We start from the raw sequence: 14,924 nt of genomic DNA on the forward strand, positions 1-14,924 counted from the left end.
TTATTTACCCAACATTACTGCATAATACATAAAGAAAAAAATAAATATATAAGCCATCATTTTGGCCAAAAAAAAAAAAAAAGAAACAAACTTTGCCAGTTCATATAGATATTTTCTGGTCTGTTCCTAGTATAGTATAATCAAAAGGTGATGTTACTCAAACGCAGACTGGAACACTTGTTGTCCTATTTTGATGTATGCTTCTCTCTCCTCATCAGTCATGAAGGACACAAGCCCTGGATTTTGACTGACCTCACTATACACATGGGGTTGTCCACCAACCATGACCACTGGGTCATCAGCTTCAGCCTCTTCCTCCTGCTCTGTGCTGCTCATAGGTTTTCCCACTGCTGGCTTTGTGCGCTTTTTTTCTTCATCGGACTCACTGGTATCGCTTTCAGAATCACTTTTGGTAATTTGCTTGACTATTGGACCAGATACGGATTTCATTTCATGAATTAAGAGAGTCTTTATCACTTCATTGTCAGCACGAGTGTCCTTCTTATTGGCATTTTCATCCACATCCTCTGGTTCTTCAGGTGCTGCGAATATAGTCACATACAGTATTAGAGCATTGTATATCACTTACAGAAAAGAATAATCAAGAAAATTGATCAAAGATGAGATTATTGTGTTGAGAGAACTAATCCGACCCCGGCTTTCATGTTCTAACACGAACTAGACAACCATGTCACATTATGGTAGACTGCCAAGGACCACCTCAAAAGTTTAATGGAAGTAAAAGACAAGTGGGCCTAGAAAGACTGCGGTTGGATTGACCCATCCTGCTCACACAATATATAGGTGATAGACGCATTAACTTACGAAATTTAATATTATAGTCAGAAATAAATTTACCATACTGTGCTCTATACAGTCTAATTTAATGCTTTTGGAATATAATCACCAAGAACATGATAGGACTTTATATTTAGACACAATATTCGCAGATCGTAATCATATAACCAAGTTGAACAGAGACTATTTTTGTAAAGCTACATCTTCCCAATCCCTGTATAAAGGTGCGGGTGACTTCAGGAGTTTTTTTGCAATACTCACGGACATCGGCCTCAATTTCTTCATGCGCTTCATTCGCAGTCACAGTACTTTCCTTCATCCAAATTGGCTGTTCCTTCCCCTTCTTTTCTTTTACCTTTTTAAGCTCAGGCTCGCGGACATTAATGGTCACATTTTGGACATACATATTGTCCATAGATGAAGTTCTGTTAGCCCATCTCCCCTGGTTCCCTTGCAGATCAATTGGCATGTCAGACCTCTGTTCACAGCTAAAGTAAATAGGCTTGAATTATGAAGAGCAGCCACCAGACATCGGTTAAGATAATTTAGTTAAATAAAAACAATGGAGTGTAGTTATGACAATAAGTTCCTAGAACTTGCAAGAAACACTTCAATTCTCTGAGGGCTGCTACACAACAGAAGCATATATTTCACAAGGTTAAGTCATTTTTTGAATATTTGTTCCTCAAATCTCTACAATTTAGTTTATTCTAGTGAAAAATAACTGCGTAATTATTGCTGCTGCCAATGTGCACTAAAATTCTTAACTCTCTATTAAAAGGAGTTCAGTCTACTATTTAAATGGACACTAGATTAGCAGAAGTTGTCTGAAAAGTTAATCATATACAGTGAAGGAAATAAGTATTTGATCCCTTGCTGATTTTGTAAGTTTGCCCACTGTCAAAGTCATGAACAGCCTAGAATTTTTAGGCTAGGTTAATTTTACCAGTGAGAGATAGATTATATAAAAAAAAAAAAAAGAAAATCACATTGTCAAAATTATATATATTTATTTGCATTGTGCACAGAGAAATAAGTATTTGATCCCCTACCAACCATTAAGAGTTCAGTCTCCTCCAGACCAGTTACACACTCCAAAACAACTTGGTGCCTGCATTAAAGACAGCTGTCTTAAATGGTCACCTGTATAAAAGACTCCTGTCCACAGACTCAATTAATCAGTCTAACTCTAACCTCTACAACATGGGCAAGACCAAAGAGCTTTCTAAGGATGTCAGGGACAAGATCATAGACCTGCGCAAGGCTGGAATGGGCTACAAAACCATAAGTAAGATGCTGGGTGAGAAGGAGACAACTGTTGGTGCAATAGTAAGAAAATGGTAGACATACAAAATGACTGTCAGGCCTCATTTACACGAGCGTAATATACGCGCGTGCGACGCGCGTGCTTTTCACGCGTGTCGTACGCACCTATATTACTCTATGGGGCAGTTTAGACGATGCGTGAATTTTGCGCAGCGTGAGTGCGTTGCGTAAAACTCACGACATGTTCTATAATCGTGCGTTTTTCACGCAACACGCACCCATTGAAGTCAATGGGTGCGTGAAAACAATGCATGCCACACGGACGCTACTGCGTTGCATGCGCGAAAATCACGCAAGAGCTGTCAAAAGGATGAATAAGAAAAGCACCACGTGCTTTTCTGTTTACAAACATCCAAACGGAGTGTCAAATTAGAGATGAGCGCACCGAACTTCACCGGGTTCGGCCGAACTCGTTTTGACCGAACCCGGCAAAAAATGTTCGGGTACGCGACGTCAGGAGACGGTCACTGCCCACGGTGCTCAAAGACTTAAACTGTTTCAGCACCATGGACAGTGACTTTCGATCACAATATACATATACGTGTAAAAAAAAAAAAGAAGTTCGGACTTACCGATAAGTCCCGGCTCCTTCCTCCAGTCCGACCTCCCGGGATGACAATTCAGGCCAAGTGACAGCTGCAGCCAATCACAGGCCAAGCACAGGCTGCAGCCAATCACAGGCTGCAGCGGTCTCATGGCCTGCCGCGTCATCCTGGGAGGTGGGGCCGGATGACAAGAGAGGGACGCGTCACCAAGGCAACGGCCGGGAGACCGGACTGGAGGAAGCAGGCAGTTAATGGTAAGTTTGAACGTCTTTTTTTATTCACAGGTTGGTGTATATTGTGATCGGCATTCACTGTCGAGGGTGCTGAAAGAGTTACTGCCGATCAGTTAGCTCTTTCAGCACCTTGGACAGTGACGGGTGTCGACTACCTCATCTCTATGATGGCGGCTGCGTGAAAATCACGCAGCCGCGCATCATACACGGATGACACACGGAGCTGTCAAATGCCTTTTGCGCGCGCAAAACGCAGCGTTTTTTGCGCGCGCAAAACGCACACGCTCGTGTAAATCAGGCCTCAATCGACATCGATCTGGGGCTCAATGCAAAATCTCACCTTGTGGGGTATCCTTGATCCTGAGGAAGGTGAGAGCTCAGCCGAAAACTACACGAGGGAACTTGTTAATGATCTCAAGGCAGCTGGGACCACAGTCACCAAGAAAACCATTGGTAACACATTACGCCGTAATGGATTAAAATCCTGCAGTGCCCACAAGGTCCCCCTGTTCAAGAAGGCACATGTACAGGCCCGTCTGAAGTTTGCAAAAGAACATCTGGATGATTCTGAGAGTGATTGGGAGAAGGTGCTGTGGTCAGATGAGACTAAAATTGAGCTCTTTGGCATTAACTCAACTCGCCGTGTTTGGAGGAAGAGAAATGCTGCCTATGACCCAAAGAACACCATCCCCACTGTCAAGCATGGAGGTGGAAACATTATGTTTTGGGGGTGTTTCTCTGCTAAGGGCACAGGACTACTTCACCGCATCAATGGGAGAATGGATGGAGCCATGTACCGTCAAATCCTGAGTGACAACCTCCTTCCCTCCACCAGGACATTAATAATGGCTCGTGGGCTGGGTCTTCCAGCACGACAACTACCCGAAACATACAGCCAAGGCAACAAAGGAGTGGCTCAAAAAGAAGCACATTAAGGTCATGGAGTGGCCTAGCCAGTCTCCAGACCTTAATCCCATCGAAAACTTATGGAGGGAGCTGAAGATCCGAGTTGCCAAGCGACAGCCTTGAAATCTTAATGATTTACAGATGATCTGCAAGAGGAGTGGGCCAAAATTCCATCTAACATGTGTGCAAACCTCATCATCAACTACTAAAAATGTCTGACTGCTGTGCTTGCCAACAAGGGTTTTGCCACCAAGTATTAAGTCTTGTTTGCCAAAGGGATCAAATGCTTATTTCTCTGTGCACAATGCAAATAAATATATATAATTTTGACAATGTGATTTTTTTTTTTTTATATAATCTATCTCTCACTGGTAAAATTAACCTAGCCTAAAAATTCTAGACTGTTCATGTCTTTGACAGTGGGCAAACTTACAAAATCAGCAAGGGATCAAATACTTATTTCCTTCACTGTACCTGATATAGATCAACTTTGTAATGTACTTACTGATAAAATGGAGTTGTTTTATGTATGCAAATTGTGTGTGAAGTTACTGCCACTAGGTGTCTCCCTTCCGAGAGAAAGAGAGGCGCTGCCCATACAAGTCTATGGAGAGGGGAGTAGTACCAGGAGGGAGGGAGGAAAGATGAGACAAACAAACATGCAGCAGCTTCTGTTAAGTGTTATATGTCACCCCGGTGCTGAATTCTCAGCTACACTGCTCATTACTGCTGTATGATCCCCTCCATGCTGCAGCATCCATTAAATGCGAACTCCCCATCCCCAAAGTGCACACCAGGGGGCCAAAACCAGGGCACACCAGGGGGCTGAGCCCAGTCATTTAAAATATGTGAATAAGATGCCCAGCTTATCCTTAAGGGTTTATTCACATATCACGCTTTGACCCAATTTTCGCACAACCGCAGCAGTTTGCTGCAAGTTTGCAAAAATCATAGGACCACGACGTGTGAATAGACCATTAGAGAAAGTGGTAAATGATACAGAACGTCAAGGCAGACACATTATGGTCACCCTCCACTCCTTGATGAGCCACCGTCACTAATATTTGTTGCCCACACGTAATACAATTAATTTATAGTTAATAGGAGCACACCGGAAGTGTTTGTCCCAAAGAGTCAATTTAGCAGTTGCAAAGCTGTCAAGAAGCTTTGTAATTCCATCTAACAATTCTTTCCTGACCAGAAGGATGGATAGATGGACAGAAAGGGCTTTTTTTTGCTTTCCTGTTGTAAAGGATCTGCCAGACACAGCTTCTGTGTCGACGCCCGTGGGTAATCAGTCTGCACCTGCCCCTAAGTCTGAGAGAGTGACACGATCTTCTACCAGTCAAGCTGGGAGGCTGAGGAGTGGGACAGCCTATCACAGCCTGGCCAGACTGAGATAGCTCCCGCCCTCTGTCTATTTATACCTGCATTTCCTGCTCCTCCTTTGCCTGTGATTCTTTTCTGTTTCCTGGCTCTGCTACGATTATGGACCTTGCTTAATTTTTGACCCTGGCTTTACTGACTACGCTCCTGCTCTGCGATTTGTACCTCGTGCACTCCTGGTTTGACTCGGCTCGTTCACTACTCTTGTTGCTCATTGTGTTGCCGTGGGCAACTGCCCCATTTCCCTTAGCTTCTGTGTACCCTTGTCTGTTTGTCTGTCATGCACTTATTGAGCGTAGGGACCGTCGCCCAGTTGTAGGCCGTCGCCTAGGACGGGCCGTTGCAAGTAGGCAGGGACTGAGTGGCGGGTAGATTAGGGCTCACCTGTCTATCTCCCTACCCAGTCATTACACCTGTGCTGCTGGGGAGAGGCAGAATCTCCTTCTCCTCTGGCAGCTGACAATATAACCCCTTCTTATTTTCCCTGCAGATAGGCAACATGGGATGGGATACAGCGTAGTGAAGATTTCCACAGTTTGGATTCCCTTAGAAGCCAAAATCAATATAATGATATAAAACAAAGACCGAATGGGCATTTGCAGCATTCTTATCTGATGTGAGGATGCAGAGCTTTACAGTCCTAACAAGCTGAAAAGGAGTCTCCTCAGCTATTACGCCAGGCTACTGCAGAGGCTTTGCTCCTTCCCTGACAAGCAGGGCAGAAAGCCATTTGTTGGCTGCTCTACAGGGAACAGAGACCTGGCTAGGAGGAGATTGACTAAACAGTGTCCACCAGCACTCAGCTCATTAAGTGGACATGCACATTGCTGTACCCTTTGTACATACTATGTACCATATTTTTGGGATTATAAAAACGCATTGGACCATAAAACGCACCAATAATTTAAAGCATAAGAGAAAAAGTTTGTTTTCTACTGTACATGTTGTATGGGTAATATTAAGGCGAAACAGTGCCCCAATACAATGCCAGCCACAGTTCCCCAATATAATGCCATCCACAATGCCAGGTACAGTGCCCCAATACAATGACAGTCTCTGTGATACAACATATTGGCACCTATAGTGCCCTCACCCTCCCCTGAACTCACCAGATGTGTGGAGTGGTAGGGATTACTGGTTATTAATCTGCCTTGCTGCTGCTCGGTTTATAGGAGGGGGCATCGCTAGAAGGTCCTTACAGATCGAATAGTTACAGATTCCGCTTGACTTCTGCCATATACCCAGGTTTGAGGCATCCTCTTGGTCCACAGTCTCCTCAATGCCCTCCCTATTCCCTTTTTGTTTACGCCTCAATGCCCAACCCATTTACAATACAGGGATGATGAGATTTACATAAATACAGGGATCACAGAACGCAGTCTCCTTCATACACTGGCATCTGCCTGCATTCAGACTATTAGACGCACAAGAAGATTACAGAACAGTGTTTAGGTCAAAAAGTGTGTGTCTAATAGTCCGAAAAATCCGGTAAGTAAACATCAACTTCACTGGATCTTTTTATTTTTTTTTAACATGTAAATGGCAGACCATGTTAATTATTTATGATCTATACAACGAATATGATTATATTTAACGTGAGACAACCCCTTTAAAGTGATTAGTGGGTGTTATCGGACTACTTCTGCGTCTACAGACACACTGGCACACTTTTTGGTCTTTTACTTTGCGTTACCATTAGCTGGTATAGAAAAATCAAGATAATTTTTGTAAAATGATCAATGTGTCAGCTAACTTCTAGTCTGGCCTCCATCCTCTTGGTCCCGCTGAAAAGTCCAGACCCGAGTGTCCCAACCATCATTTGCCATTTATAGTACTGGTGTCCTCCTATATGGTAGAGAGGCCATTCGGCCCAATTAGTCACCTGGGCCGGGTGCAACCACAACTTTGGCACCCCTAAATTTAGATTCACATGCGATGTCCACAGAAAATAAAAGTAGCCTGTACTGACACCACTGTTAATTATATATGTACTGTGATATAAGTGTGTGAATTATCTTTTAGCTTTAACACCATGTTTATTACCCCTGTGTTGTGACATCACCACTATAACTATCCATGTGTTGTGACATCATTGTGTGTATTATCCTTGTATTATGATGACATGTTTATTATTGTGCTGTGATATTACTGTGTTTTTTTTTAGCCATAAGCTACAATGTCATTATGTTGATTATCCTTGTTCTGCGACATCACGGTCTACATTATTTCTATGCTGTGACATTAGGGGCGTAACTACCACTGTAGCAGCTATAGTGGCTGCTACGTGGCCCATGCACTAAAGGACCCGGCACCAGCTATTATCTATTGGATTGTATTGAAGAATAAATACCCCGAGGACCCAGTTTCTCTGCGTGTCAGGTGTCAGGGAGGCTTGTGTGAAATATTTTAAATCAGATCCTCTGTATCCAAATCCAACATTTACTTTCACCAATATTCTTCAGCTATTTGGAATGACTGCTTATCTGTTTGTTGTACCCTAAGAATTTTAGGAGGTTTGCACCATAAGTAGACTAGTTAATGCATTTGGAATAGTTTTGTTATATTAATATCTGGGATAATCTGGATATGAAAGTGCTGTGCTTTCAAGTATTTGGAAAGTAACAAATATATAAATAAATGCTTTCAACAATAGGAATAAATGTTACATTTTAGAGCGCTTCGCAAAACACAAGGGAAAATATCTGTAACCCTTATGAATAATTCCCTCACTAACTACTGGCGCAAAATTTGTGTATCTAATACTAAATTAATTTTCGGGTCTAAATTTATTTAGGGGCTCAGTCTGGAGTCTCCATTAATTTCTGGGTCTGGTGTCTGAATTTGCTTAGAGGTTTGAATTAGGTTTTGGGTCTTGTCTGCACAGTATACCGGCCACATTTGATAACATAGATAGAAATATTTAAATCTCTGGATGGGCACATATGGTGGGACAGTATGTCATACGGACACAGTGGTATTCTGTGCTTTTTTTCTTTACCACAACTCGGCTGCCAAGTGTGCCCTTAACCTAACCTTCACATAGAGCTGGCATATGCTCAGGATGGGGCGGGGGTATTCAAATGTTTGCTATGGGGCCAAACGATTTCTGGGGTATGCCTCTGGTGATTACCCCTCTGGATTATTGCACACCGTTAAAGAGTCAATTTCCCTAGCCCTGTATCTCTATGCCCTGGCTAAGGCAGAATGTCTTGGTGTTCTCCACTGGTGCCCAGCACCTGGGACGTATGCCCTGCCAGCCAACTCTTAGCGATGCCCCTGCAATACCTTTCCAATTACGGTATTTGTTATGCAAGTACTGTGAAGTCACTGGGTTTGTTTCTCCTATTTTGGGACATCACTTTGTCCATTATTCCTGTAGCCTTGATCATTGTGTGCATCCTGTATGGACCATCACTCCTGTGCTGTTACTTCACTACCTTGTGACATCACTGTGTTTATTATCCCTGTACTGTGACATCACTGTGTTTAGGATACCTGTGGTAGGATAGGATTGCGTGCATTATCCAGGATCTAGGACACAGCGTGTGAACATACTCATGGTTGAGTCAAAAACGTCTGAAAATACAGAGCTGTTTAAGGGAAAACAGCTCCTGATTTTCAGACGTTTGTTAACCCCTTCCTGACATTTGACGTATCCATACGCCAAAGTCGGGTAGGGGAAGTATGGAACGGGCTCACGGAGTGAACCCGCTCCATACGATGCGGGTGTCGGCTGTATGTGACAGCCGACACTTCAGAGTAACGAGCGACATCGCGCTCGATCAACTTGTTAAATTCTGTGGTCAATAGCAACCGCGGCATTTAAATAGTTAGAAAGAGGGGGACGACCCCCTCTAACAGCTCATCGCGCCCCCCCCGCAGCACAATCGTGGGGGGGGGGGCGATGGTTGCTATGGCTGCCTGGGGGCTTAATGAAGGCCCCCCATCTTTGTGCACCTATTAAGCCCTGCCAAAGGCAGGGCTTGATAGATGACTGTCAGAATCACGATATACTGCAATACATTAGTATTGCAGTATATCGTGCAAGCAATCTAACGATCGCTGGTTGAAGTCCTCTAGGGGGACTAATAAAAAAAAAAAAGTAAAAATTAGTTAAATAAAGTTGTTTTTGTGTGTACAAAAAAATATATATATATTAAAAAAGTAAAAAAAAAACAAAACGTTTCCCATTGTCCCCCTAGAGCATAGTAAAAAAAGAAATAAACATAATTGGTATCGCCGCATCCGTAAAAGTCTGAACTATTACAATATATATCATTATTTAACCCGCACGGTGAACACCGTTAAAAAAAAATATATTAAAAAAAAATTGTAAAAACGCCAGAATCTCTATTTTTGGTCACCTCATCTCCAACAAAAAATGAAATATAAAGGGATCAAACAGTACACCAAAATGGTATTATTAAAAAACTACAGCTTATCCCGCAAACAATAAGCCCTCATACCACTTAGATCGATGGAAAAATTATGGCTCTCGGAATTTGGCGACACAAAATAAATGTTCTTTTTTACACTTATATATATTTGGTATCGCCGTAATCGTATGGACCCACAGAATAAAAGTTAACATGTTGTTTTAATTGTACAGTGAATTCTGTAAAAACGGCGCGAAAAAAACCATGGACGAATCAATGTTTTTTTTTTCATTTTCTACCCCACAAATAATTTTTTTCCCGTTTCCTAGTACATTATATGGCAAAATAAATGGTGCTACGAAAAACTACAACTCGTCCCGCAAAAAATCAAGCCCTCATTGGACTATATCGACGGAAAAATAAAGATGTTATAGCTTTTGGAATGTGAGGAGGAAAAAACGAAAAATGAAAATCTGAAAAAGGGCTGCGGTGGGAAGGGGTTAAGCCACTCGAGATTTTCGCTGCGTTTTTGGAGCTTTTTTCAATAGGCAATGAAAAATCACCTCCAAAAACGTCCCAAGAAGAGACCTGCACTTCTTTTTCGCGGCCGTTTTTTTACACGGCCGTTTTTCAAAACAGTCCCGTAAAAAACCGCCCATCGGAACTGAACGCCGTTTTTCCCAGTGCAATCAATGGGCAGATGTTTGGAGGCATTCTGCTTCCAATTTTTCGGCCTGAAATAGGTCCGTAAATGGGCCGTGTGAACATACCCTAAGAGTTATCCCTTTGCGATGACATCAGTGTGTGCATTTTCAGGGGTGTAACTATATGTACTACAGATGGTATTGTAGGAATCACAATGGCAGGGGTGAAAGTGAGTAATGTACGGTCAATGCCATAAGACACTTACCTGTTTGCAAGCCCTGGGATATATGTTGGCTGTGGCTCCAACAGCTCACACGGGAGCACAATGTCTTCTGTCTCTTGGAGAAGCACAAAAATCGGTTCAATCTGCTCATTGAATTTAGCAAGTAATGTTCTGGCATCTCTTTTGGGGATTGATGAGAAGTCTTCTTCTACTTCAGCATTGCAATAAGTACAGCGAAAGAGCTCTGCACAAGGAAATAGAATGAAAGTATTAAAAATTATTTGCAACAATAACAGAAGGACATAGAATGCATTTGCTTGGAGTCGATGTAGTGCTCCAGAACATCTCAAATCTTGCACGGCAATAATATACTGTACACAAGAATATGGCGGGTTGTAAAGCCAGTGCACACAATGGAGTCAGGACCTAAATTCATAAAAAAAAGTGTGTCTAGTGTGTTCGAATGTATTAGTACCTGTATTGTACACACTGCAGTGTGTTCGGTCCGGGAAATGGGGCCGACATACGGATGTTATATCACGGACCAAACACGCTCGTGTGTGCGAGGCCTTAATGACAAAGAAAAAATGCCCAAAATTATGTTTAAAGGGTAACGAAACGTTTAACAAACTTCTGACATGTCATAGTAACCGGTCAGAAGTTTTGATTGGTGGGGGTCCGAGCACCGAGACCCCCACCAATCGCTAAAATGAAGCAGGAGAAGCGCTCGTGTGAGCGATTAGCAGCTTCATGTCTGTTCGGCTTTTTCCGGAAATAAATGTATCGTGTACGGGCTCAGACTTTCTATCGAGTCCGTACACGATACATTGATTTCTGGAAAAAACCGAATAGACACGAAGCGGTTCATTGCTCACACGAGTGCTTCAGCTGCTTCGTTTTAGCAATTGGTGGGGCTCTCAGTGCTCGGACCCCCACCAATCCAAACTTCTGACATGCCACTATGACATGTCAGAAGTTTGTTATACGTTTAGTTACACTTTAAACAGATAGGTCTTTTTTTTTCTGTAGACATTCCCTTTAAATTGAGGCACCACCTAATATAATTATTACCCAAATAGCTCTACCTATAGGGAAAAAAACAAAACAATGCATCACTTTGTGAATATGATTTCACAATTTATTACAAAAAAAGAAACTGCAGACTTCAAGAGCAAATATGACAAATACCTGAGAATGGGTCAAACAGCTGGTTCACCTCCAAGTCAGAGTAGGTGCTGAAACACCCAGGACACTTAAAAGAGGCTCTTATGGTGGATTCTCTCTCATCTGATTCAATCTTGCGCCGAACATGATCCAGTTTATACTTGACCACATCTACTAGCAATTTGTAATTGATGTAATAATAGTTGTGTTTGGTGCTCTTTCCATTGGCGCCAGTTTCTACACGCATGCGACACTTGATGATTTTATCAGCCTTTAAGGTGTTGAGGATCGCGCGGAGCTGCCGCTTTTCAAACTTCAGGAGCAGAGCAATGTCATCCTCCTTGACACAAGGATACCTGATGAGCACATCAAGGGTCAACGAATGTTCCAATCCATAAAATCCACGAACCGTGTACTTGGCCAGTCGTTTCAGGGCGGCAGGCACCTCAGACATTGTGTCTTGGTCTCCCATTGTGAAAGGGCAGCAGCCTACAGCCACAAAATAAGATAGAAGACACAGGGTTATATATTGAAACGTGGGTAATGGAGGCTGTGACGTAGATGTTTGTCTACACAATATGCATAATGAATTACCATGGGATCCACATCAGACCAGATTTAAATAGTGAATTTTTTTCTGATTTCATATGTTTGCAATAGAACATTAGTCGTTGTGCGGTGTATCATCTTCAAGCTGAATTCCCTGATGGTTCTTCAATCAAAAGCTAGCGCGGCAAACACTGGAAAGGGACTCTGGAGTGCACATGGCATTTATGATTTCAGCCCTTTGCATCATTCATTAAAGTGCGTGTTACGTCAGTGTCAGAAGCAGAGTTGGGAGTATAGATCATTGTAAAATAGAGATTAAAGTGATTGTTTAGAAAAAAATTTTTTACTTACGTTTTTAGGTGTTCACATATATCAGTTGTATCAACATCAGTTTTTTTTGTCTCTCAAGTGATTACAACGGATGCAAAAACTGATGCAAGAATGTATCAGTTAATAAATTGACCTGCGGTGCGGAATTTAATTCAACATGTCAGTTTATGCTGCTATTTTGCTGCGGTTTTTCTCTATTGAACTCAATGGGGATGTAAAAACCGCAACAGAAAGTCAAGTGTTGCGATCTTTGCGATTATGCCGCAAGAAAACCGCAACTCCGAAAAAAACCTCATACCCAGAACGCTCTCGTTCTTCCAGCAGTCTGGCCTCCTGGGATGATGTTTGGTCCCATGTGACCACTGAAGCCAATCACAAGCTGCAGCGTCGCATGGCCTGCAACGTCATCGTAGGAGGCCGGACTACGCGCAGAGAAGACGGAGGGGGTAAGTATGAGGGCTTTTTTCCGCAGCAGAAATTCAGTTCGAAAATACGCACCATAATGTGGTGCGGTTTTTCAAATGGAAGGGGCTGTGTGTTCCAGGTTGGATACGCTGCACAGTTTTTACACAGCGTATCCGACCTATGGGAACCCGGCCTTAGCGTAAGGACACACGCAGCCTAAACACTGGATTTCCGCAACAAGTTTAATTGTGGAAAATCAGCAGCGTATTACAGTAGTAGCAAAGTGGATAAGATTTGAACAAATCTCATCCACACACTCTGGAAAAAAATTTCAGAGAAAACTCTCATAAATTGACCTGCAGTGCGATTCATGGCAGTTCATCATTGCTCTTTTGTTGTGGGTTTTCCCCCATTGAATTCAAGTGGAAAGTAAAACCTGCAACAAACGTGGAAATCAGCTACTGATTTTCAGCCTTTTTTTATGCAAACTCGCAGCGTTTATTGTGGCGTTTTTAACAGCCGTTTTTTTAAGACATGCACTTCTTTTTCGCGGCTGTTTTTTTACATAGCCGTTTTGAAAAACGGCCACGTAAAAAACGGCCCCATCGGAACAGAACGCAGTTTTCCCATTGAAATCAACGGCCAGATGTTTGGAGGCGTTCTGCTTTCGATTTTTCAGCCGTGTTTTGGGATGTTTACGGCTTGAAAAATGGCTGAAAACACTCCGTGTGAACATACCCTGACTCATTCCTATTGAAGTGAGTGAGGCTGATCTGAAATACCAGACACCGCACGGACCGGAATGAAGCTGTATCTATAAGGGTATGTTCACGCGCGGAGTCAAAAACTTCTGAAAATACGGAGGTTTTCAAAGGAATACAGCTCCTGATTTTCAAACGTTTAAGCCACTCGCGATTTTCGCAACGTTTTTTACGGCCGTTTTTGGAGCGGTTTTCTACAGTCAATGGAAAACGGCTCCAAAAACGCCCCAAGAAGTGACCTGCACTTTTTTCGCAGCCGTTTTTTTTTACGCAGCCGTTTTTCAAAACAGCCGCATAAAATAACGCCCCGTCAGAACAGAACACTGTTTTTCCCATTGAAAACAATGGGCAGATGTTTGGAGGCGTCGTTGTTCCGATTTTTCGGCCGTTTTTCAGCCGTTTAAGGCCTGAAAAACATCCGAAAATAGGTTGTGTGAACATACACTAAGGCATCATTTACACGAGCACAATATACGCGCGTGCGACGTGCGTGCTTTTCACGCGTGTCGTACGTACCTATATTAGGTTATGGGGCAGTGCAGACAGTGCGTGAGTTTTGCGCAGCGTGAGTGCGTTGTGTAAAACTCACAACATGTCCTTTCTTTGTGCGCTGTTCGCGCATCGCGCACCCATTGAAGTCAATGGGTGCGTTAAAACCACGCATGCCGCACGGAAGCACTTCCGTGCGAACTGCGTCGTTCGCGCAACAGCTGTCAAACTCTGAATGTAAACAGAAAAGCACCACGTGCGGTTTACAAACATACACTGATGACACGCAGCTTTTAAGTTCCTTTTGCGCACACCAAACGCTGCATTTTTTGCGTGCGCAAAACGCACACGCTCGTGTAAATCAGGCCTAACTCTCAGGATTACATCTCAGAATTGCATAAATTTCAATTACCTATTAGTATTATCAGACACGCTCACTTTAACTACAGACGCACGCTAACAATAATCTGCAGGTAATTTTTAGGCCATGTTCACACGGGATGTGTTTAGGCTAAATAAACGAGACTGGTTTCAAGAGAAAACAGCCTTTGAAATCCAGGTGGTTTTGGAGCGGATTTTCAAGCAATTTTTTGGGTATGTTCACACGCACTAATTACGGACGTAATTCGGGCGTTTTTGCCCCGAATTACGTCCGAAAATAGCGCCTCAATAGCGCTGACAAACATCTGCCCATTGAAAGCAATGGGCAGACGTTTGTCTGTTCACACGAGGCGTAATTTACGTGCCGCTGTCAAATGACGGCGCGTAAATAGACGCTCGCGTCAAAG

The 14,924-nt window shown here is 42.9% G+C and overlaps 1 protein-coding gene across 1 annotated transcript; it reads right to left on the reverse strand.

Moving 5' to 3' along the window:
- Positions 1-112: 112 nt before the first annotated feature.
- LOC142736074 (general transcription factor IIE subunit 1-like) lies at positions 113-12,074 on the reverse strand. The gene is made up of 4 exons (XM_075849625.1): positions 11,627-12,074; positions 10,481-10,682; positions 1,060-1,286; positions 113-542 (listed from the first exon to the last, which is right to left on the reverse strand). Exons 1-4 carry the CDS (start codon positions 12,072-12,074, stop codon positions 154-156), a joined length of 1,266 nt encoding a protein of 421 aa, XP_075705740.1. The 3' UTR covers positions 113-153.
- Between the last annotated feature and the right edge of the window lie 2,850 nt (positions 12,075-14,924).

Source organism: Rhinoderma darwinii, chromosome 1, assembly GCF_050947455.1.
Source record: "Rhinoderma darwinii isolate aRhiDar2 chromosome 1, aRhiDar2.hap1, whole genome shotgun sequence".
NCBI lineage: Eukaryota > Metazoa > Chordata > Amphibia > Anura > Rhinodermatidae > Rhinoderma > Rhinoderma darwinii.